General features: G+C 34.7%; 1 protein-coding gene across 5 annotated transcripts in view; it reads right to left on the bottom strand.

Annotated features, from left to right (window-relative positions):
* The window catches only part of SS18 (SS18 subunit of BAF chromatin remodeling complex), an 88,116-nt gene that overhangs the window by 42,295 nt on the left and 19,128 nt on the right, over window positions 1-26,693 (bottom strand). For all 5 annotated transcript variants that reach the window (XM_030336104.1, XM_030336105.1, XM_032595312.1 and 2 more), the window contains 2 exons: window positions 5,341-5,494; window positions 1,300-1,521 (listed from right to left, as the gene is read on the bottom strand). In XM_030336104.1, the coding sequence (XP_030191964.1) occupies window positions 1,300-1,521; window positions 5,341-5,494 (376 nt within the window). The remainder of the gene's footprint in view (window positions 1-1,299; window positions 1,522-5,340; window positions 5,495-26,693) is intronic.

Here is a 26,693-nt window from a genome sequence, read left to right as displayed (position 1 = left end):
TTTTCTACATGCACATTGCTATATGCATTATTTTTTTGTTCTCCAAATCTTATAGCAACATCCATTCTTGTAAACACCCTATCATTTTCTTAATTACAGTTTCTAAATAGTGTGCCATCATTACTGTAGATGCTGTGAGAATCATTACCAAATTTCTTGCTCTCTCTCTCCTGGTAACCAAACTGTATGGAGAAACCTCCGAACTCCCCTCTGACCTGCCACTGACTGGATCTTGCTGTTATTCTAAACCTTTAATTGACCTAATTTTATAAAAAAAAAGAAATTCCATCATGGGCACTAAACAACTTGAGGGGGAGGGGAGAAATGGAGCAAGTGCCACTTTTGTGAAGCTACACTGATAATTTATTATATTGGCTCTCTTTGTTTTCAGTGTATCTCATCAAAAATATAAAAGCTTCTGTATTACTATTTAAGTGTTAGAATATATTATTTCATCATAAGTAATTATCAACAAATTAACCTTAACTCCCTTTATCTGGGTGCACTTTTGTGCTTTGTTTTTCAAAATCAAAATCTAGAAAAATTTTTTGCAAATATGAATTCTATCTTACACTTAACCTCACATTTTGCAACTGAAATAGCTTTAGGCTGGCAATATGCCAAATGTTTTAGCAGGCAATTAGCAGAACAGAGCGCCACTTACTGGTTTTTAGTTATTATTCACAAGAATATTTAAAAAAGAAACATGATAATTTCATTCTCTGAGATTGGTAACAAACTTTAATAGACTTCACCCCATTCTAAGAATAGAAGAATACAGCAGCATCTCTACTGAAAACTCTAATAACAAATTACGTTAACATTACCTCTTAATGCTGAAACACAACATCAGAAAACATTCATAAAAATCAAGGGAAATTCATATAAATTAATAAATCCTTAATAAGTAAAAAAAAAAAACAAAACAAAACCATCGAGTAAAAGTTTAATAGCTTATACTTGCTAAGATAAAATTATATTTTCTCAACCTTCTAGCTCTAAACAAATGTTTGGCTATTCATCTATTAAAAAAATTTTTTTTAATAAAAATACAACAATCTCAAATGAACTGTCCAAAAGACATGAAAGTAAATAAGCTTAAAAGCTAAATTAAGCAATTTAACTTCTAAATGCAAAAACAATTAAACTAGTGTCAAGTTCAATGTTCCTTTTTTATAGGAATGACCATTACTTACTTTAAACTGTATTTTCAAGAATCAGCTACCAACTTGAAATAACTGTTTTACTTTCGAAGGCTAACATAGCATTCTAGTGGAGAACGATATCAAGCTTATTTACCTTGGTTTGGTTGCATATTCATATTTGGTCTGGGGCCATAGCTTCCTATTGGCTGCCCTTGACTCATCGTCATCTGATTCTGTACTGGCACGCTCTGTGATGATGGCACAGAATGGTTGTAACCTCCCATGGATCCGTGGCTACTTGAAGGCATGTTCATGGAACTGTTTGTCATATTGAGTTGATTGGGTCCCGGTCCCTGAATAGGCATATGGTTAGGCCCTTTGAAGAAAAGTGGTCAGAACCAAATATGAAAGTTAAAACACATGGTCTATTAAAAAGTACTTTAAAGAGCTTTTTATTTTCTTTTGCATACCATAACAATAGCAAACAATAACTTGAGTATTTAATCAACAGCAAGCAAAGTAAATGCATTACATGAATGAGAGCAAATACTGTGAGGGAGAACTTATTCCCATTTTACAGATTAAGAAACTAATGCTTTTAGAAACCAGCAACATTCTGAAAAAGAAAAGCAATGATCAACTAGCTTTATAAGAGAGCAAACATATAAAGCGGAAGTAATTTTTTATTTTTATTTATTTATTTTTAAGTTTGAGAGAGAGCATGTGTGCATGAACGGGGTAGGGGCAGAGAGAGAGGGAACCCCAGGCAGACTCTGCCCGAAGAGCACAGAGCTCGACACAGAGCTCGACACTTAATGGACTGAACCACCCAAGTGCCTCTAAAGCTGAAGTAATGAAAAGTGTGTAGTACTAACATATAAATGAATTAACAGATCAATGGACCCAGAGCAGAGTCTAAAAACACACCCAAATTTCTAATTCTGTAAATGATAATAGTGGTGAAATTCAATAAATAGTGTGACAAACGAGTAGCCATCTGGAAAAAGTCCTACCACATTCCTTCCACCAAAAATAGTTCCAGATGAATAAAATATTAAACATTAAAAAAGAAAATGAGGAAAAGAAACCATAAAAGAGAATTTTAAAAAGAACTTTTAAAATATTCTTGAAGTGGAACAGCCTTCTTGCATGCCAGATAAGCCAGAGCCATAAAAAACTGATAAACTAGACTAGACTACATAAAATAAAAAAATGTAAGTATGACCAAACCAGACAAAACGAAACTAAGTATTAAAAAGTAGGAAAAAATTTTTTACAAGACATATCACAGACTGAACTAATTACGTGAACATATACAGAAAGTAAAAGACCACCAGCAGTAAAAAAAAAAAAAAAATGGCAAGGGACAGGAATGATTAGTTCACACAAAAACTACCAAAGAGACATAAATATGAGAGGACTGCCTGCTTCATTTATAATAAAAAGGCCAATTAAAATTATGAGATCCTTTTTTCATTTTTCAGATTCTAAAGACCCAAAGTTTTGATCTCTGAAGAAAAGTAATTTCATACATTGTTGAGGTATATAAATATATAAATACTATTTTTATGTAGAGCAATTTGGCAATAACTACCATATTTTATTTAATTTTTTTAATGTTTATTTAGTTTTGAGAGAGACAGACAGATTGTGAGCAGGGGAGGAGCAGAGAGAGAAGGAAACAGAATCTGAAGCAGGCTCCAGGTTCTGAGCTGTCAGCACAGAGCCCAACGTAGGCTCGAACTCACAAGCCATGGGATCATGACCCGAGCCAAAGTCGGATGCTCAACCGACTGAACCACCCAGGTGCCCTGGCAATAACTACCATATTTTAAAATGCATATATCTTTCACACAGCAGTTGCAGTTCTAGGACTTTATCCTATAAATATACAGGTCTTCGTGTGCATATGTCCATGAATGCAAAACTGCATACGTATTTATTTACTTGTTTACTTGCTTTTATTTTACAGGCATATTCACATCAGCATAGTTTTTAATACCGGAAGATTAGACATGACCTGTATTTCATTATAAGGGAATAGTTCAAATAAATCAGGGGCATTCCATGAAAAAGAATGAAATACAGCCACCAAAAGCATAAGGCAGCTCTTTATGTACTGAGTGGTCTCCAAAATATATTTTTATATACTTATGGTCTCTAAGATATATCTTTAAGAGGGAAAAATATTAAACATAATACTACATAATATATGCCACCACTTGTATTTTTTTTTTTTAAGAGTAAGACAAAAGAAAAAGGAATGTGAATATGCATATGTTTTAGATACAGAGAATTATCTCTTGAAGGATACCCAGATACCAATGACTCTCTGGAACAAAGTATCTGGAGGTGAGGGCTGTATACCCTTTGGTACCTTTTGATTTTGGTACCAGAGACATACATTATCTTATTTTTTTTCAAATCAGTTAAACATTTTTAAAAAGGAATCTGAAACTGATGTTATCTGACCAAGATCAAAGAAGATATAAGTAGCTCTATGACTTAGATTTACAAAATAATAAAAAACAACACAAAAATAGGAAACTGAAAGACTAGATACAAATTTGTGTGCACAAAAAAGTTGGCTAAGCTCTATTAAGGAGGTTTTAAATAAAGGAAACATAAGTAACTGGACCAATTTCTCCTACACCTAACTAGAACACTCTATAAGAGACTATTTTGGAAGCTCTACAGTGTTCTGAACAACCTATGTCATAACTAGTTGAAAAATCTCTGGTTTATAAAGAATGTAACTACTCCAGATGGCCTTATACAAAAACCCAAATGTCACGTTAACAATAATTACATTGCTGCTCAAGTGTTTCTCTGGCCTTAAGCTTGAATTTATATGGAGAAGTCAAAATTCTAATTAACAGTACGACCATAAAAAGTCACAAAACTCCTAACTCGCACTACCCTTCCAGTTCTAAAAGCAACAGGTCCTGATGAGCTAAATGTGGACTCACCAGAAGTTTCCTCTTGACTACAACATAACAAGTAGTTAGAGGTCTTTATTCCTATTTCTCCCCTCCCAGGGTGTGGGTCATGGGGGCCATGGACTGTGGCAAGCCCCCAAAGGAAACAGAAGACAGCCACTGAAACAGCATCACCCTTCTACACGATCAATCGCACACCCATCTTTTATAAACCGGGCTATCTGGCTTCTTTTGCTCTGTGTTCTCCTTTACTTCATTTTCTACACCCACTGTCCCTGGATACCAATGCTACCAACCAACACAATCAGCTAAGACAAGACTATCCTAAAGATGCTAATTACTAATTTTACAAATGAATTGCTTTGTTATTTCATTTACTTTCATTATTGCTATCTGTATAATACTTTGTTAATGAAAATAGCCTTTGTCTTTAGAAAGTAAAAATATTCTCACATTAAATGAAGAAAACAACCCACCAAGAATTATGGGTATGGGTTGTAGCTCTTGTTGCAAAAACAAAAGAGTTTAATGATACTTTTCAGATTAAAAGTTCAAATCAGCAAAAGGTAACTAATTAAGCATCCAACGGCCTGGAAGATACTCTAAATGGCTCCAAACTTAGAACGGAAAAATAGTAAAAGGAATAACTCATTATCTAAAACATCTGAAATTATTTTTCCTTTAAATTTGTTTTAATATCAATTTCCATATTTATATTATGCCATAAACATATATATTTGTAAAAATTTATACTCAGCTTCAATAGTATCAATGTGGAAATACTAAATATATTACATTAGCACTTTACAGATTGTTTTCTTTCTTTTCCTCATGTGTTTTTTCCAGCAATACTGTTTCTGAGACCAGTAAATTTTCAAGTAAATACAAAACCCAAGGAAATGTTATAATACCTTTATAATCTATAAAGAGATTTTAATTCTTAAGTCATGGCGCAATGCCTTTTTTTCCAAAAAGCTTCTAAAGCCAGCTGTATTGCATAGTTTCAGACAGACTAAATTTAGCCAGTTCTGTTCATCAGAGGAATGCTGTGTGTCAGCTACATCAAAGCCCAAGGGCAGCCTGATAAACACTGAATACAGGTCACGTAGCTCTGTAGCTAACAAACTCTAAGAGAGCTTGTACTCGGGGGCATTCAAAGCAGTTTTGTCATCAACAATCTAGTATCCCTTGAGCCCCCATGTCGTTTCAGTTGCTAAGCAACTCTGGTGTTAATGTCTTAGAGGAGAAAAACTTACCAGGCATCTGGCCGTTCATCTGGTTCTGCATGTGTGGTGCAGGAGGACCCCCACCTACCATTCCATCTGAAGGCATGTTGTGAGAGCGTGGAGGTGGGGGAGGGCCGCTCTGATTCATCCCTCCAGGACCCATAGGCATATTCTGTGTGGGTGGCTGAAAGAAGACAGTTTAGTAAAACAAGAGAAACAGTTAGACTAATATATTAAAGATGCATGTAACAGTTGCCTGTACTATTAAACTAAATAGGAACAAAAACACAAATACATTTCAACTTATTCTAATGCATTTTAATAACAATTATTTACATCAAATTTAATATGACCCCCAAACTTAACAAGATCATTAGTGTGAAGATATCTTCTGACCACCTCAGACCAAAAGAACACCACAATTAAAGTATATTTTACTTTATAAAATCTCGATAGTGAAAATAAGTTTTTTAAATATTCTATACCAAAATTCACATTTGTTTATATACAAGGATTTTAATGTGTTCACTGTTGTTACTTAAATTATGTTTTAAAAATTAAGTTTCCTTTCATTATTAATATATTTAGACATATTTACTATTAATGATGGATTTTACCTGAAAAGTCACTGTAACAAAAATTTATAGAAGGACAGGAAGCCCCTAAATATGATATACTTTGTACTGTTTGAGGGGGAAATAAATTTTGGCAAGGGAATGTTTTAAACCACGAAGACTCAGTTCAGTCCAACATTTTTGTGCCGACGACTCCTATAGATCGGAAACATTACTGATGGCCTCCAAGGGTACAGAGACAGCTGCCTCAAAAGGATGCCTTTGGCAAATTTCCTAATGAAAGTGTGAAGAAAATCACTGACTAACCTTGAGAGTTCACAAAAGGGCGAAAGGAAAAACACAGATACAAGGTGGTCTGCAACACCTGGTTCCCTTCTTGGGGATATTTTGGTGAAGAAAGCAAATGGTTAGTTTCTTTCCAAATCCCCATTTTTAAGCCTACAGGAGGAGAAGGAGCTATTATTTACAGATCTATTTCTGCCTTCTTTCTCTACCTCTCTATGTTCTAAAAACATAATGTTGGCTCCCATACTTGTCATTCTCTTCCTCCCACATTTTTTTAAGTTTATTTATTTAATTTAATAAAGAGTGCAAGTGGGGAGGGGCAGAGAGAGGGAGACAGAGAATCCCAAGCAGGCTCTGCATGCTGCTAGCACAGAGCCCAACACAGGGCTCAATCCCACAAACCGTGAGATCATGACCTGAGCCAAAACCAAAAGTTGGACACTCAACAACTAAGCCACTCGGGTGTCCTTCTCCCACATTTTTACATGGCTACTTAGTTACTGTTTCTGTACCATCTCGATTTTGTGAACACAATCCTCTCTGATACCCTTAACCGATAAAACATTGTCTTGTAGTCATCACACGTAAATACTCAAATCGCCAACAATTTAACATCACCAACATTTACACAAATAACCAAGTACAACTCTAATAGCACCCATTTAAAATTCACAGTCTTGGAGTGCCTGGATGGCTCAGTCAGTTGAGCATCCAACTCTTAATTTCAGCTCAGGTCATGATCCTAGGGCTGTGGGATCAGGCCCAGGAGGGGGCCCCACATCAGGCTTTGTACTGAGCATGGAGCCTATGTAAGATTCTCTCTTTCCCTCTGCCCCTCTCTCCCACTCATGCTCTCTTTCTAAAGTAAATAAAATTCAAACAAATTTAAAAACAAATAAGTAAATAAATAGAATTCAGAGTCTTAGTTCCTTTACTACTAAATCTAGAAATAACTGCTCTTTATTAAATATTTTTTCTTCAATTCTCATTTTAAATTCTTTATCCACTTCAGATTCTTTAAACACTTAATAACGTTGTTCAGAATTTTAAAAAATTACCAAACATCAACTCAGTGTCACATATCTTACTTTGAAATGATCCTTTACTATCCTTCAAATATGGCTGACTGTGACCTTCTTCTCATTTGAAAATAAAAATCCCGTCTTCTAAAGTCTTGTCCAAATTCTCTGCTGAAAATGTTATGTTCTCACTCTCAATAGGTAAGAGCTTTTTCATTTTCTTGTGACACACTTAATGAAACATCAGTATTCACAGCTCCCATCGTAATAGAGTAGCTTCTATCAAACTAACCCATCTGCCAATAAAAGTTATAAAATCTACACAAATGTAAAAATTGTTTGAAGGCACTGAAGAGCAATCTACACAGAGAGAAACAGGAGGGGCTACAACTCTTGAAAGAAGGGAAGCACAGAAGATCAGCTCCTCCAAACACCTTGGCTTTTTCCCTAACTTTGCTGTGGTAACAAGAAAACAGAGCCCGAGCAGAGTCAGCAGCCCTACTGGACTGAGAAGGAGGAGGAATTCTGGACTATCAGAAAGCTAGAACCTGAAGAACAAAATCCCAGAGTGGAAGAACCACAAACAGGATGAAAATTCACAAAAACTAGCATAGAACAGGAGTTAAGAGGCTAAAGAGCTGAGCAGAAATTTCAGCTTCTGCCCAGGGCTAGGGAAACAAAAGACTGGCAGTAGTCCCTACCAAGTCAGAAAGGCCTTTGTAAACAACGCAAGCTCTCTGTTGAGACTTCAAAAAAGGCTCTTCTTAGATTAAGGTCAAAACAACTATTCAGCCCTAACAACTCTTAGAGACAACGCTCAGTACTCAAGGTACTCTAAGTACTTCACCTTCCAAAGGAAAACTTAACTCTCTTTGGAATTAGATAACACCAAGTAGAGCTCCACAATTGTTCATTCATAAGTCTGGCATTCAATGAAAAGTTACAAAGCATTCCAAAAACAAGAATAAACGGACAATACTCATTAGGATGGCTATAATTTTTTTTAAAAACTACAGAAAGTAACAAGGGTTGGCAAGAATGTGGAAAAAATGAAACTCATACATGCTGGCAGGATTGTAAGGGGTGCAGCCACTATGGAAAACAATTTGGCAATTCCTCAAAAAGTTAAACACAGTTACCATATGACACAGCAACCCCACTTCTGGTACAGACCCAAAAGAACTGACGACACAGAGTCACACAAAACTTGCACACAAATGTCATGGTAGCATTGTTCATAATAGCCAAAAAAACAAAAACAAAAAAAAAAAAAACAAAAAAACTCAGAAACAACTCAAATGTCTATTAAATGATAGATAAACAAGAACATTCATACAATGGAATACTATTCAGCCACAAATGAAATGAAGTATCAATACTTCAACATACAACATAGATGAATCTTGAAAACATTATGCTAAGTGAAAGAAGTCAGACTCAAAAGGCCACACATTTGTATAATTCCATTTGTATGAAATATCCAAAATAGGTAAATCCAGCGAGAAAGAATGTCGACTAATTAGATGTTACCAGGGAATGGACAGAGGGAAAACTGGGATTGAATGCCCACATTTATGAGGTTTCTTTTTGAGTTGATGAAAATGTTTTGGAATTAGACAGTGGTGATGGTCGGATAGCACTACGAGTATACTAAAAACCAATGAATTGTATTCTTCAAAAAGTTAAAATGGTGAATTTCATGTTATGTGAATTTTATCTCAAATTTTTGTAAAAAAAAAAAAAAAGAATAGATGAACAACTAAAAGAAATAACAGAACACAGAAAAAGACACTCAGGTCATTCATATTTTGGAGTTATCTGAGAGACGTTAAAATAACTGACTGATATGCTCAGTGGTTAAAAAAAAAAAAAAAGGATAGATGGAGAATTTCAGCAAAATACTAGAATTTTTAGAAAAGTCAAATGGAAATTCCAGAACTGGAATATACAATCAATGAAATTAAGAACTCACTAGTTTAGAAAGAGCAAAATAGAAGATTGGTAAGCTGAAAGAAATGTATAAAAAATATGACACACCAAGAAACATAAAGGCACGAACATTAAAAAAATAAAAGCATAAAGACATGTACAACATGCTACAATGGTTTAACACACATCTAACTGGAGTTAGAAAAGCAGAGTAAATGAATCATAGGCAATATTTGAAAAATACCAGTCAAAAATTTTCCAAAGCTAACACAAGTCTCTAAGCAGACATGCGAAGTTCTATAAACCTCACCAGAATATGAAGAAAACGATACCCGAGTCAAGGTCTTAAAAACCAAAGTCAGAGAAAATCTTAAAAGTAGTCAGAAAAAATAAGACACATTATCTTCAGGAGAAGGACAACAAGACTAACGACATTTTTTTTTTATCAGAAATAAATGAAATAGAAGACAATAAAATGGCATCTTTAAAATGCTAAGACAAAACAAGAAAATAAAATAAACCAACCAATCTGGAGTTCTATAAGAGAAAATATCTTCTGACATGAAGATGCATTAGTAAGAGCTTCAAATAAACAAAAGCTGAGAGAACTTGTTACAGATGAAGGGAATTCATCAAGCTAAAGGAAAATAACCCCAGATGGCAGCACAGAAGTAGAGGACTTAATACAGAGAAATGGAAAGGTAAGTGTTTAGACAAATATAAATTAATATTGATATTTAGAATAATTGTAACAAAGGCTTATATGGTTTAAACAGACATAAAAGTATAAAATATATGACAGAACTAACACAAAAGACAAACACAAAAAGGAATAAGTTAAGTACACTGTTCTAAGTCTCTTGCATTTTTCAGCAAGTGCTAAAAGTACAAATTTAGACTGGAATCTTTATGAATCCAAAATGTACACTGTAATTTCATATGCAACTACTTAAAAATGCATACACATATAAAAATGTACAGCTAAAAAACTAGTAGAGAGGAAAAAATAATGCTTGATTAGTTCAAAGAAAGGCAAGGAAGAGACCAATAGAAAACTAATACCAGGCTGATATTCTCAAATCCTATTATATCATGTTCTGCGTTAAATGTATCTGCACCCAACATTTCACTTAGATAACAAATATTATCAGATTGGATTTTTAAAACACCCAACTATATTCTGTTTACAAAAGATCCACTTTAAGGACATACACATGTTAAAAGAAAAAGATACTATGCAAACACTAATAAAAGTATGGTGATATCATTATATTTATATCAGACAGTTGACTTAAATCAAAAAACACTACTCGAAATACTAGAGGAATACTTCATTATGATAAAAGGATCAGTTCAACAGGAATATGTAACAATCATAAATTTCTATACATCCTGTAACACCACTTCAAAGTCTATAAAGCAAAAGTTAACAGAACCAAAAGGAAAAACAGAAAAACCCATAATAATGGCTTCATTTTAACACACTTCTTCTAGTAACTGGTAGAATAATGAGACCAAAACAAAAATGAAAAACCCTAAGAATATAAAAGATGTGAAATCACGGCTATTAACCCAATTAGTATATGTAAAATACTATACACAGCACCTGCATAATATACATTCTTCCCAAGTACTCATGACATAGACCAAACTAGACCATATAAAGGGCCATAGAGCAAGTCAACAAATAACAAAAGATTGAAATAATATAGAGTATGTTTTCTGAGCACAGTGGAATTGAACTAGAAATCAAGAACAGAAAGCTAATAACCTATTACTCAATGAAGAAATCACAAAAAAAAATTTAAAAATATTTTTAACTGAACGATAATGAAAATGCAACATCAAAATCTGTGAGATGCAGTTAAAGCTATGCTAAAAAGACAATTTGTAGCTTTAAAATGCATATTTATAATGCATGTTTAAGAAAAGTAAAAAAAAATAATGATAAAAGCTTCCATTTCAAGCAGCTAGGAAAAGACAGCATATCAAATCCAAAGTAGTACAATGAAGGAAGTAACATAGATGGATACAAAACTAAACAAATCATATGAATTCTTCCAGAGAACACAAAAAGGAGAACAATTCCCAATTCTTTTATGAGGTCACCAAACCTATGATATCAAAACCTAACAGGGACATTACTAGAAAGACATCTACAAGCCAAACTTTCTCATGAACAAAAATCCTAACAAAATTTTAGCAAACCATGAAACTCAGACTGTATTAAAAAGATGATGCATTATATAACCAATGGACTTGGTTATGTAAGAATGCAAGCTGATTTAACTTCTGGAAATTAATCCTTGTAACTCGCAAAATTACCAAAATAAAATCCATATAATTATCTCAATATATAAAGGAATATTATTTGATAAAATTCAATACCTACTCATAATACAAACTTTTAAAAATTAAGACTAGAGGAGCATTCCTAATCCAATAAATCTAATTTACAAAAATTTATTATCTTATTGATGAAATATTGGAGTCTTTGAATTCAGGAATAAGAGTATCCATTAACACCATATCTATTCAACATAATAAACCCATAAACAAATCAATAGCATTAAGAATAAAGTTAAAAAAAAGTAAAAAAAAATTGGAAAAGACACATAATTGTCATTATTCACATTTGACATGATTGAGTGCACAGAAAGCCAAGAGAATCTGTAACAAATTATTAGAATAATTGTACACAAGATCAATATATAAAAATCAACTGTATTTTCTATATATTTCCAACAAACTAGAAAATGAACTTTTAATAATAACAGCATACATAATAGCATCGAAAAATTCAATAACTAGGAATGAATCTAGAAAGATGTGCAATAGCTCTACAATGCAACACTGCTGAAAGAAATTAAACGCTTACTAAATGGAGGGATATACCATTTTTATTGACTAGAAGGCTCAATATAGTGAAGATACCAGTTTCCCCAATGCTGACCTAGAAATTCCATGCAATCTCAATCACAATCCCAGGAGGCTTTTTGAAGAAAATTCACAAGCTTATTCTAGAATTTATATGGAAATGCACAGAAATTAGTATAGCCAGGATACTCTTGAAAAAGACCACCACAAACTGCTATACTAATTTGAGATATGTTGTTAGTATAAGGATAAATAAACATACCAACAGTGGTGAGAAATAGATCCACACATACAGTCACTGTACTTATAATAAAACAACTTATATTCAATGGGTAAAAAATGCTATTTTCAATCAATGGTACTATATCAGTTGAATATTATATGAACAAAAATGAACCTTGACTCCTAGACTCAGATCATACACAAATTTAATTTGCAATGGATCATGGATTAAGAAAAAAACGTTTAGAAGAAAACAGAAGCATATCTTCATGACCTTGATACAACAAACTATTTCTCAAGATACAGAAAGAAAACAAAGATTGATAAATTGGATTTCATTTCAGTTAGAAACCCTCTTCATATAAACACACCATAAAGAGAATAAAAAGACAATTTTCAAAATGAGAGAAGATAGCAAAGTGAAGAAAACAATTAACAGAATTTAGAAAAAAGGCAACCTATGGAATGAGAAAACATTTGCAAATGACATATCCGATAAAGGTTTAGTATCCAAAATACATAAACAACTTACAAACCTCAACACCAAAAAAGCAAATAATCCAATTAAAAAATGAGAACACATGAACAAACATTTCTCCAAACAAGATACACAGATGGCCAACACACACGAAAAGGTGCTCAACATCACTCATCATGAGGAAAATACAAATCAAAACTACAATGCAGTACCACCTCACACCTGTCAGAATGGCTAAAATCAACAACAATGAGGTGTTGGCAAGGATGTGGAGGAAAATGAACCCTCCTGCACTGTTGGTGGGAATGCAAACTGGTGCAGCCACTTTGGAAAACAATATGGAGGTTGCTCAAAAGGTTAAAAATAGAACTACCCTAGATCTAGCAATACTACTGGGTATTTACCCTAAGAATACAAAAACAAACAGAAACCCATGGGGAGGGGAAGGGGAAAAAAAAAAAAAAAAAAAGAGGTTAGAGTGGGAGAGAGCCAAAGCTTAAGAGACTCTTAAAAACTGAGAACAAACTGAGGGTTGATAGGGGGTGGGAGGGAGGTGAGGGTAGGTGATGGGTATTGAAGAGGGCATCTTTTGGGATGAGCACTAGGTGTTGTATGGAAACCAATTTGACAATAAATTTCATATATTAAAAAAAAAACAAAAACAAAAACACAAATTCAAAGGGATACATGCACCCTGATGTTTACAGCAGCATTATTTACCATAGCCAAGATACAGAAGCAGCACAAGTGTCCATCAACTGATGCATGGATAAAGAAGATGCCGTGTATACATATAATGAAATATTATTCAGCCGTAAAAAAAAAAAAAAATGAAATCTTGCCAGCTGCAAAGACATAGGTAGAGCTGGAAACCATAATGCTAAAGCAAGGTAAGTCAGTCAGATAAAGACAAATACCATATGATTTCACTCATATGTGGAATTTAAGAAACAAAAACAAATGAGCACAGGGGGAAAAAGAAAACAAACCAAGAAACAGACTCTTAACTACAGAGAAGCGATGGTTACCAGAGAGAGGTGAGTGAGAGGATGGGTTGAATAGGTGATGAGGATTAAGGACTGCACTCGTAGTGAGCACCGGGTGTCATATGGAATCATGGAATCACTGTATTGTATACCTGAAACTACTATTACACTGTATGTTAACTAACTGGAATTAAAAACTTAAGAGGCAGCTGGGTGGCTCAGTTGGTTAAGCATCTGACTGCAGCTCAGGTCATGATTTCACGGCCCACGGGTTCAAGCCCTGCATCGGGCTCTGTGCTGACAGCTCAGAGCCTGGAGCCTGCTTCAGATTCCGTGTCTCCCTCTCTCTCTGCCCCTCCCACTCATGCTCTGTCTCTCTGTGTCTCTCGAAAATGAATAATGTTAAAAAATTTCAAATAAAAGTAAAAATAAAATAAAAACTTTAAAAAAGGGAAAAAATATTACATAGCCAACAGAAGATTTATATCCAGAACATATAAAGAACTCCTATAAATCAATAATAATAAAAAAAGTCAACCCAATAAAAAATGGACAGAAAGGGGCATCAGGAAACTTTTTTGCGATGACAACACTGTTCTATATATTAAAAAAAATTTTTTTTGTTAATATTTATTTTTGAGAGAGAAACAGAATGTGAGCAGGGGAGGGGCAGAGAGAGAGGGAGACACGGAATCGGAAGCAGGCTCCAGGCTCTGAGCTGGAACAGAACCCGATGTAGGGCTCGAACTCATGAGCCATGAGATCATGACCTGAGCTGAAGCTGGACGCTTAACCGACTGAGCCACCCACGTGCCCCAATATATCTTTAAAAAAAAAAAAAGCCTTTTTATTTATTTTGAGAGAAAAAGGGATCGCAAGTGGGAGAGGGGCAGAGAGAGAGAGAGGGAGAGAGAGAATCCCAAGCAGGTTCTGCACTGTCAGTGTAGAGCCAGATGTAGGGCTCTAACTCATGAACCACAAGATCATGACCTGAGCCAAAGTTTGACGCTTAACCAACTGAGCTACCCAGACACACCTGTTCTATATCTTAACTGTAGTGATAATTACACAGATTTGTAAAAATTCATCTATACAATTAAAATGAGTCAATCTTATTTTATGTGAATTACACCTCAAATGTCACTTTTTCAAGAAAGCCTTCCCTATCAGAATAGTCAGGCTTCATTATCTGCTCCCATAGTCTTAGGTGCCCTTCCTTCATAGCATTCACTACAACTGTCATTTAAAATGTTTGTGGGGGCACCTGTATTATCTCAGTCAGTTAAGCGTCTGACTTTGGCTCAGGTCATGATCACAGTTAGTGAGTTTGAGCCCTGCATCAGGCTCTCTGCTGTCAGTGCTGAACCTGATTCAGATCCTCTCTCACTCTCTGCCCTTTCCCTGCTTGCACTCTCTTTCAAAAAATAAATAAAAACACTTACAAAATAAATTAAAAAAATAAAATGTCTGTGCAATTACTTAACGTCTGATTTTTGCATCATATGTTAAGTTCTGTAGGGATTGGGTCCATGATTATACTTGCGTATTGCTGTAGCCCCCAATCATCTAGTATCAAACAAAGGTACTCAAGAATATTTACTAAATGAAAAAGTTACTTTGAGGGGCGCCTGGGTGGCGCAGTCGGTTAAGCGTCCGACTTCAGCCAGGTCACGATCTCGCGGTCCGGGAGTTCGAGCCCCGCATCAGGCTCTGGGCTGATGGCTCAGAGCCTGGAGCCTGTTTCCGATTCTGTGTCTCCCTCTCTCTCTGCCCCTCCCCCGTTCATGCTCTGTCTCTCTCTGTCCCAAAAATAAATAAACGTTGAAAAAAAAAAAAATTAAAAAAAAAAAGTTACTTTGAAATACAAGCAACATTTCAAATTTGATTAGGGACCAATATTTTTGTGGTAACTTTCATAATGATTTTTATTGTCAACACTGCTTAATTCTCTACATTCCTCATCTCCATTTGGAAGTCTATCAGATATTTCAAACCTGAAATCTACAACACCGAATCCCTGGTATCTCCACTACAACCGCTCACCCAAATCCCTTTACCCAGGAGTCTCAGTTGATTACAATTCCCTCATTCCAGTTGCTCTGCTGAAAACCATGGAGTCATCCCTTACACCTCTCTTATTCTCATCCTTTGCCCCCCATATTCGATTTTTAGATATCCTTTAGACTCTACCTCTAAAATATACCTACAATTTTTCCATTTCTACCACTTCCCCTTCTGTTACCACCCTGGTACGAGCCACCATCACATCTCTCATGTTGATTACTGCAACAGCCTCATAACTGGATGCCATGTTTTGATCCATGCTCCTCTATCATAAATTTTCCACACAGGAAACAGAATGAACTTATTAAAACATAGCTCTTCACTCTTCTGCTCAAAATCCTCCAAGAGCTTCCAATTTCAAGGAAAAAAACTAAAGTCCTTACAACAGTTTACAAGACAGGATTTGTCCATACAACTTCCTTACTTTTTCCTGTCGTAGCCATAAGCTTCATGTTGTTCCCTGAACAAGCCAGGCCGAGTTTCACTTCAGGACCTTTCCACTGTTTGTTTTCTCTGCCTAAAACATTCTTCATCAAGTCTTTGCTCAAATGTCACTTTCTCAATGAGGTCCTCCTGACCACTCTGCCTCATACTGCAAATTCCATCCTCCACCTCCAGCATTCCTAACGCATCTCTCCCTGCCCTATGTTTTCCTTTTCCATAGTTCTTATTATCTTCTAATAAGCTATATGATTTAATCATTTATTATGCCTGCCTTGCTTGCTAGAATGTAAAACTCAAGAAAATGGGAGTATTTGTCTATTTTGTTAACTGATGTTTCAAAAAATACCTATTGCCTGACACATAGTAGCCACTTAATATTTAGTAAATAAATGAACTCTCAAACTTAAATGATTTACTATAAAATTAAAAACAATTCTGACTATAAATTATGTTCTATATTTCTTTAAAATATAAACCTATTACTGTAAAATATAATTTTTAGTTTAATAATCCTTCATCTGTGTAACTATCATTTGTATAACTGTCATTAGTATGGTTCCCCACAAGGAGGCAGTAAAATGACACACAGAAATAGGAGATCTAAAAATAATTATTAAGCAAAACAGGAAACATATGTATAAAATACTGCCAAAAGCTGATTGATGACCAATACATATACAAATGAAAGTGCTGGACTGGTCAACCAAGAATGGATCCAAAACCCTCATCAGTATTATATTTGCCTTACTTCCTAGTCCTATGTAAGTCTCACCAAAAATGAGCTCTAAACATAACTGAAACAGTTCACAAAGATCTCCCTGATTTCTCATTCATTCCCATAAGAAATGTCAGCATGCCATCATGGGTAGCCTTGAACTGATGCAGGCTTTTGAACTTATTAAATGATTTCCTCAATTTAATAATCTTATCATGTTGTCATGTTATCTTGTCCTTCAAGTAAGAGAGCTAATACAGAATTTAGTCCCACTATAAAATCTCACCAATTGAACTTTCATAACTAATAATGCCTTCCACTGATTTTCATAGCATGATGATTCTCCAAACTTCCTAAGGAGTTAAACCCCAGAATGACTCACTCACTAACAATATACTTCCCAGTTAGTAACAGGTTCCCCAGAAATTCAACCCTTATTTTATGAAACAGCAAACACCTCCACCATAACAAATAGAACACTAGACTATCTCCACTATGAAAAACTAAGCCCATCTAACCTTAATGAGGTTAATTACTAAACAGTCCAGAATCTTAGAGAATAATTTCCTTCTTCTCAGACCAGAATTCTCTACAATATACTTCAAAAAACAACTAATCCACTCCCAAAACATGGGAGTATAGGACTCTAAGCCTTTCCTAAGGTTGTAATAATACCATCCGTTAAGAAACAAGAGTGTATGTATTTGTTTAATCTTGAATTTATTATTTTTACATTTATACCAATCTGGATAAATTACAAAACTAATGTGTCATCACTAAGAAACCATGCAAATAAGAAACATTGCTAAAAATTGATATGCATACTTCCAGAAACTTATTAAAAATTCATATATATGTATTTTCAGTTTTTACAAGTAGAATTACACTAGTCTCTGATTTCTTTCATTCTTCTTTAGGAATTATTCTTGATCAACATACAATTCAATCTCCTTCAAGAGGGACGAATTCAACTATATAAGCCATATATATATACACATATATATATATACATATATATATATACACACACACATATACGTATACATATATACACACATACGTATATATATACACATATACACACAAACTTATTTTACATTTAATTTTTATTTTTATTTTATTTTATATTTTATGTGTGTATATATATATACACATATACATATATATATATACACACACACACACACACATTTATTTATTTATTTTTTTTGAAAGAGAGAGACAGCACAAGTGACCGAGGGGCAGAGAGAGCAAAAGAGAGACAGAAAATCCCAGGAGGGGCAGAGAAAGAGAGAGAGGGAAGCAGGGCCCACCCAAAGCAGGATTCGTACTCCCCCGAAGCAGGGCATGAGCTCACCTGATGTGGGACTTGAACTCACGAACTATGAGATCATGACCCGAGCTGAAGTCAGATGCTTAACAACTGAGTCACGCAGGCACCCCATAAGCTATATTTTTACCTATTCCCAATACTGAGACTAGCTCCCTAGTTTGTTTTTATTTTGCCAGTATAAACAATGCTTAAATTAAGAGCCCTGTACAAATACTTTTCTGTACTTATTCCATGTAAATAAGAGTGAATTACTTAATTTCCAACATTTAGGTTCTTTTCTTTCTTAATTATATGGCAAAGAAATGTTTCTCCTTAGAGAAGTGAGCTAGATACATTGTTTTCAATTATGATGAAGAGACAATCTTTAAGTTCCTTACTTAGTACATATGGAAGCCACTTTTACTGATTTAACAATACAGTTCTGCCAAAAAAATGTATTTATGCACATATACACACAAATATTTATATTCCTCACAGCAAGATTATAGCCAATTGCTATACATATCTGGACTCAACTAGACAGTGCTTGAATTTCATATATACTATCCAGCAAAGAGTTAACATGATTTTTGCTAAGATTCTGAAATGACAGGATAGGCAATAATATTGGCAAAATACTCCCTATACTAATCCAGAGAACGTGCTTCCATAATTCAGTTCTCCACAAAATACAGGGTCACCTCCTTTGTGAAACGTTTCCTAACACTCAACAGCAAAACCTATCACTTCTACTATGGAAAATGTACTTTAAATGTCCAGTACTTCTTTTTTTTTTTTTTTTAATGTCCAGTACTTCTAAAATAACATATATTACACTGTAGTATTACCATCGGTTGAGAGTTGTCTTTAATTTCATTTACAGAACTTTTTGGCACATAAAAGATTTTAAATATTTTTAAAAGGATGAAATTAAGTACCTTCTTTATAGTTTCCTCCTTTGTTTTTATTCTCAATGAAGTCTTCCCCACCTCAAAATCAGACATATAATTGATGTCTTTATACTAAATCTCATACAAATACAGAATTAAAAAGACATTTCACTTGTAGTCGTGCTTCTGTTTTTAATACTAAAATGTTTTAATTAGATGCTTCTTATTGTGCAGCACCATATTATGCACAAGAGGAAGACTTGGAAACTAGCTGTAGCAGGTGAGTAAGTCACAGATGACCACAACATTTCTGAGTAAAAGAACTCAGTGTTTATGCTACTCACTTGAGATAGGAAGTATAAAAATTCAAGCTTGTGGGCTTTTTTTCTTTTAGCAGCAGGAAACAACAGAGGGTGAGCTGAGGGAAACGGAGTCTTGCCCACACTGTGTTGGGAGACCTGTGGAATATCCAAATGGATAGGTCTACTGGAAGATGTATTCATGTTTCCCACTCAGGCAAGAAGATACATATTTGGAAGTCATCGATGTATACATGGAACCTAAAGTCAGGAATGTAAGAAACCAGGAGTATGGATGAAATCTCCCCAAAAGAGTATATATGGTAAAGAGATGTTCAAGAACAGAATGTCAACATTTGATGGGAATGTTAAAGAAGCTGAATAGCTAGAAAGGTAAAATAAAAAAAAAAAAACTATCACAAAGTCAAACAACAAAAGTTTCAAAAGAGAAAAAAGTCAGTATCATAATGACTAAACACACATTATGATGTTTATCAAACAGTCAAAACTTACAAATTCTTCAAATGATGTCAATATTTAAGAAAGTTCTTTCCATACTTCTAAGTAAGAATTTAAACACTTTCACTATTTTTTTTTAAGTTTATTTATTTTGAGAGACAGAGAGAGGAGGGGCAGATAGAGAAGGAGAGAAACAATCCCAGGAACTCACGAACCAGAGCCGAAACCAAGAGTTGGACACTTAACCGACTGAGCCACCCAGGTGCCCCGTAAACACTTTCATTTTTAAAATATGTAACTAAAAAAATAAAACAGTGTGCTATGGCAAGGTTCTACATGCATAGAAAAAAGGAAAAGCATGTGTTTATATCGGCTTTTCTTTGCATAAAAAGGTGTAAGATAGAGATGAGAGTAGAATTTTGTATGACTTTTTGTAGTTTTTGATGTTCTAACCACATCAAAGTATCACCTATGCTAAAAGTTAAGGTAAAATTTACACATGATGTACACTCTGCTCACATATAAGATGTTCCACAGCTCTGACCACGCGTTCCTTCACTTTGGGTGGGTCAAACCTGTAAGCAATGAATTCTGGAATACCGAATTTCAGCCAATGAATTACCATAGCACATAGATGCTCTGCCAGCACAGTCACCGCATCTGAAGACTCTGTGTGACCACTTTTCCTGAAGCATGTGGAATGAAAGGTTCAGCAAGTGCTGCCTGAGGGCTGCTGAGAACATTGAGTGTGCCTCACCAAAAAAAAAGGCAACTTAGGAAATACGAAATGTAAGATGACTGTACTTACCCTAAATCAATTTTTATTAATAGTTCAGACTTTTATTCTTTGTACAGAATACCTGACAAACAAAAGTTATCTTTAAAAAGCTGAAAATTCAAGAAGTATATCTAGTTAAATTAGGAATTTTTAAAAACTTAATACTCATAATGAATTCATTGAAAAGCAAGATAAGTAATTCCTAACAGCCTTCAATCTTCTTTTAAAATTAACAGACATGCTGATATACTCAATCTCAGTGAATGTCAAGGCAGGTCGAGTCTCCACTCTCTCCCTTACCCTTCATATGTATTGAGTGATTGAATCCTGCCAGTCTTACTTCAAATACTCCTGAATCTGACTTTTCTTCCAATTTATACTTTCTAGCTGTGTACTACCTTCATCTTCATCATTGCTATTTCCTGTGTAGCTCCCTCCATGCTGGACACCATGAATTGTTTTATTTAATCCTCATAACAACATTATAGAATAAGGATTTTCTTCCTCGTATTGCAAAAATGGTTTGTGGTCTACAACATCAAATGAAGTTGCCAGTACAGGAATAGGAATGTTTTCCTAAATTTTGTATATCCCCAGAATGTCACCGGATACTTCATTTAAAAAGCATGGAAATATAAGGTCTTCAATTCTTATATGCACAGTAGAATCACCTAAGAAGCTTTTAAAATATGCAGCCGAGGCAGAGAAACACGAGACTATGATTGTCCAGGTTCTTTCCATCTCTAAAACTTTCAATACTGAGAAATAATTCCAAACTGTATGCCTTAAAATGAACTACAATAAAAAGATTCTTGTCTCTCCCAAGTTTTTCCCCCAATAAAAATTAACAAAAACTTCCCTTGATTTAAAGTTTTCTCTCATAAGTCTTTCCTAAAACTGATGGTGCCCACCACTTCATATGTACTAAAACCGGCAGATGACAAAAATAAGTGAACAATAACTAACATTAGGCTAATAGTTAAAAATGCAATTTCTTCGAAGTACATTTGAGAAGGAAAGCAAAGACTTACACATAGCACAGTCATATTTTCTACTGACAAAATGTTCCTGGTCCACATGATGAAAATAATTATGTCAATGGTTTATGCTATTTCAGAAAGTAAAAACCAACATGAGAACTAATATTCAAATGATGCCTCCAAGGTTTACCAAGGTAAATAGGGCCCCACATATACTAACGAAGCCAGAGTAGTGTATATTCTCAGTTGTGTCAGCTTTTTATAAATATTCAGTCTCTTTCCACGCCACGTCTGCTGTCTGGTTACATTGCTTGTATGTATGTCTGCCTACAGAATCTATTCTCCCATTTCTGACTTGCTGCTTCCCAGCTACGGGCTTAAAATTAAAGAGCCAAACTTATTAAAATATGTATAAGGTTAAGAATAAATAGCTTCTGTTACAAACTTATAATGCTTTTGTCATAAGAAAAGAATACAGGGGTGCCTGGGTGGCTCAGTCAGTTAAGCGTCTGACTTCGCTCATGTCATCATCTTGTGGTTTGTGAGTTCGAGCCCCGTGTCGGGCTCTGTGCTGACAGCTCGGAGCCTGGAACCTGCTTCAGATTCTGTGTCTCCTTTTCTCTCTGCCCCTCCCCCACTTGTGCTCTGTCTCTATCAAAAACAAATAAATGTAAAAAAAATTTTAAAGAAAAGAATACATAGGGCCCAACAAAAAGTAAAATGCCTAAGTCATAGTGCACTGGCTTTATAATTTATATTTCTCCTTGTAAATCTTTTTACATTTATTTCTGGTTTTTGAATTCCTGACTTTCTTTCAAACAGGAGAAGTTTGCTAGATGGAGACTAGTCCTAGATACATGACTAGTACTATAAATACATAATTCTTCTTTTGGGGGGACATAAAAAACCTGAAAGTTGAACCTATACATAATTATAAGCACATTTCCAATTCCAACAACTAGTTAATGAAGTAAAGTGAAAAACTCCATTCTGGAAAACTTTTTACCCCAAAACATACAGCTTTTTTTCTGAGTCAAAATTTCTCAGACTAGTATTCTCCCTTTTGTCAGACTGGTTGTATTCATTATTTTTCCATTATTCTGGTTTTCCCAAATTTACCTTACTTCCTATTTCACCTCCAATCCAATTACTTACCTTTTAGCTGATTTTTTCCCTCTCTCTAGCCCCACTTTTCTTTACTACCTCAAGTCTCTCTCATTAATACCTCCTACTATGAGAATATATTTATTTCTATTTTTTCAAAAACTCCTCCTCCTTTGTTAACTCAACTTCTCAAGCAATTTGACCTTCAAAATACTTGAATTTTTAATGAAAATTTGACCATGTATTTTAAATTAAACTTTGACCAATATTAGGAGGCAAAAATTTTATTTCAAAATATACAAATTATAGCATTTCTTTTTTTTATTTTTTTAAGTACTTTTTTAATTTTTTTTTTAATGTTTATTTATGTTTGAGAGAGAGAGAGACAGAGCGTGAACAGGGGAGGAGCAGAGAGATAGAGAGACACAGAATCAGAAGCAGACTGCAGGCTCTGAGCTGTCAGCACAGAGCCCAACACGGGGCTCGAACTCACAAACCGCGAGATCATGACCTGAGCTGAAGTCAGACACTTAACTGACTGAGCCACCCAGGCGCCCCTACAAATGGTAGTATTTCCATGTGTTAGTAAAAGAGGATATAAAATGGTGACTCCATATTAAAGGAGTGAAATAATGGTAGATGGTTAGGAATGAAATGTGTCTCTTTCCTTTGTGATGGTTCCTAACCAGGTGGTGTCAAATAACATACTATTGTACCTGAACACAATGGTAATGATTTTTATTGTCCTATTTAATCTATAAGGAAAAATGAAAATTCTATAAAAAAACAAATGCAAAAATTCACTTAAGAGTTTATAACTTAACAGGTGACAACAGAACAGTAAATTCTAAGAGATTTTGTTGTACCATAATGCATTTCTATGGTAAGCTCACTTTTACCACATTGGCATCTCAAGAATCAAAGAGTTTCCTCAAGAAGGGCAAAAGATGAGTGACTGAATCTCAAGATACATGATCTAACCAAACATTTTTATGTTTTATTTTTATAGTAGCTAGAGAGTATATGGGACATATCCAAGAGGCTGTAATGTTTAAGACTTTAAGACATTTCCACATTTTATGGAGACAATATTTCAAATCAAGACAAACTCACAAAATCACAGTTTGCACAGGATCGTAAGTTGCAAAAAGAATTGCAATTGGTGGGTAGAAGGGAAGTAGAAGGGATACAGAAACAGCAGAAGACATTTTGCAAACTACCACTTCCCAACCACCCACAAGATTCTAGTAAGACTATCTAAAGGGAAATGTCCCCCCTTCCACCCTCAATACCCTGACACTTGAATCCCTGCCATGATTGTTGTCAGTGATGAGAACATGTTGAGAATCTGTCCTATCTTCAGATGTGCCAGAACAGGGAAACAAGGTTAAGAATTACTTAATTACAGGTCACCATGATGATGATAAGCTAAATTCTTAACCTGCCACTTTAACCAATCATTTAGTCCCTAAACTATAAGCAGACCCAGTCACATAACATTTTTTAAAAATTAATACCTAATTATAAGAATAATGCTAGACCAAAAAAAAAAAAAAAAAACCATGAAAATGATCACTGCATTCATTTCCATAACAACACAAGAAAATAATCAAGACATCGCAGGTTATAAAATTCAGATTCAAGCTCTGTGAAGACCTGGATGAATCCTACACTGACACACCAACAAGAGCAAATGCAAGATTTTATTTCCATTCCATCCTAGTAGCAACAAGATATGGTACCATAATGCACAAACTGCTTTCAGTAAGGCCTGTGTTCAAATCCCATGCTACCGTTTACCAACTATGAGTCCCTTGGCATGTCAATTAACCTATCTGAGACTGTTTCCTCAGCTGTAGAATGGGACTAATATCCAAAAGCCTTCTGAAGATGAAATAAAAGTTCTGAAGGACTCAATGCATAGTAGTCATTCTGCAAGTGTCTGTTCTCTCTCCAAACAAACAGTTATATTTGAGTAGCCATAAAAGTAACTAATATTCTATTAGTTATTCTATGGACAGCAAAACAGAATACAATTCTAATACTTAAAGGACTGATCTAAGGTAATGATAAACTAGGACATTCAAACAACTCCACTGAGAACAATGAAAAAAAAAATGGAAAGATACTTTAAAAATATGTTTGAGGGGCGCCTGGGTGGCTCAGTCAGTTAAGTGTTCGACTTCAGCTCAGGTCACGATCTCGCAGTCCGTGAGTTCGAGCCCCGCGTCAGGCTCTGGGCTGATGGCTCAGAGCCTGGAGCCTGCTTCCGATTCTGTGTCTCCCTCTCTCTCTCTGCCCCTCCCCCGCTCATGCTCTGTCTCTCTCTGTCTCAAAAATAAATAAACGTTAAAAAAAAATTTAAAAAAAAATAATATGTTTGAAGATATAGAAGAGCAGACAAGGTAGTAAAAAATGATCAGGCCAAGTTCAAAAGAAGAAAGGAAATCCAGAGAAGTGGGCCCAAACTTAGGAGGGGTTCATTTGCCACAGGCACGTTCACAATCTACAAAGCCAACTGATAATTTCCTAAAAATGATAAAAGATAGCAATTCACAGATTTCAGAAATCTCAACACACAGCAAGCAGGATAAATAAAAGAAATCCACACCTACAGATAGGACAGTAAAACTTCAGAAAACTCCAGATGAAGCAAAAAATCTTCAACACAGAGAAAATAGATTCCCTTCAAAATAGTAACACTAACAACTAAATTTCCAATACATACAAGCCAGAAAACAATAATCTGTCCTGGCAAAAACACTGCTTAAAAATGATGGGGAAATTGAAATAAAGGCATTTTCAAACAACAACAAACCTGAAGGTATTTGTCGCCAGCAAACCAGTCCAAATGAAAATACTAAAATATGTGCTTTAGGGAGGAAAAAGAGAATGATCAGAGAAAAAAGGTTGTAAATGAAGGGAGAAATAAAAAGTATCAGAAATGGTAACAATGATGATAACTCTAATGAATACTAACTAAAAATAAAAACAGTAGTAAGAATCACTTGTGAGTAATCATGTAGAGATTTAAAGTGCATGACAACAATGAATGAGTCATGAGGAATGAACAGAAATAAAACATCCAAGGGTCCGTGATCTGGGATGCACACTACCAGCTGTATAGTAACCACCGAAGGAATATTAAGTATATATATGTATGATTTCCAACTTAGAAGAGAAAAAAAGGAATAAAAAAAAATAATTAGAAGACAAAAGAAAAGAAAAAAAGGAACATACAACAAAGGAGACAAACAGAAAGTACACTGAATGATGATAGCTTTGAACTCAGAAACGTGAGCGATCACATTCAATATAAACGGGTGGATTTAATGTTCCAAATTAAAAGATTGCTAGAATGAACTATTTTTTAAAATCTACATGCCATTCATAAAACACATTATCTCTAACACAAGGGAATGGAAAGGTGAATATACTATGCAAACACTAAAGAAAACCAACTGAGCTACATGAATCTCAGATAAGCAGACATTAAGGCAAGATGCATTATTAGACATAAAGAAGGAAATTATTTCATAATGATATGTTACAAAGAACCACAGAGCTGTAACATTTTAAAATATATATGCACTTGCTAACAATGCCTCAAAATGTTGTGTTAAACAAAAACTTGGAAGAGTTACAAAGAAAAAAGAACAATCCACAATTATACATTTTAAGCATACATCTCTCAATAACTGATAGAATAAACGAAGTATCAGAAAAGTTAAAAAAAAAAAAAATCACTAAGGCTATAGAAGATTCAAACAAGATCACCACATTTGACCCAGTAAACATATACAGGCCTCTGCATTCAGGGACAAAGGACCACACATTCTTTTTAACTACACACGGAACACTTACAAAAACTGACCATACACTGCACCATAAAACAAATCTCAAAGAATTCCAGAGAACTAAATCATACAAAATGTTACATAACCACAATGCAACAAAGCCAGAAATC

Source organism: Lynx canadensis, chromosome D3 (genome assembly GCF_007474595.2).
Source record: "Lynx canadensis isolate LIC74 chromosome D3, mLynCan4.pri.v2, whole genome shotgun sequence".
NCBI lineage: Eukaryota > Metazoa > Chordata > Mammalia > Carnivora > Felidae > Lynx > Lynx canadensis.
Note: the sequence above shows the minus strand (reverse complement) of the source record. Positions and strands in the feature narration are given on the sequence as shown.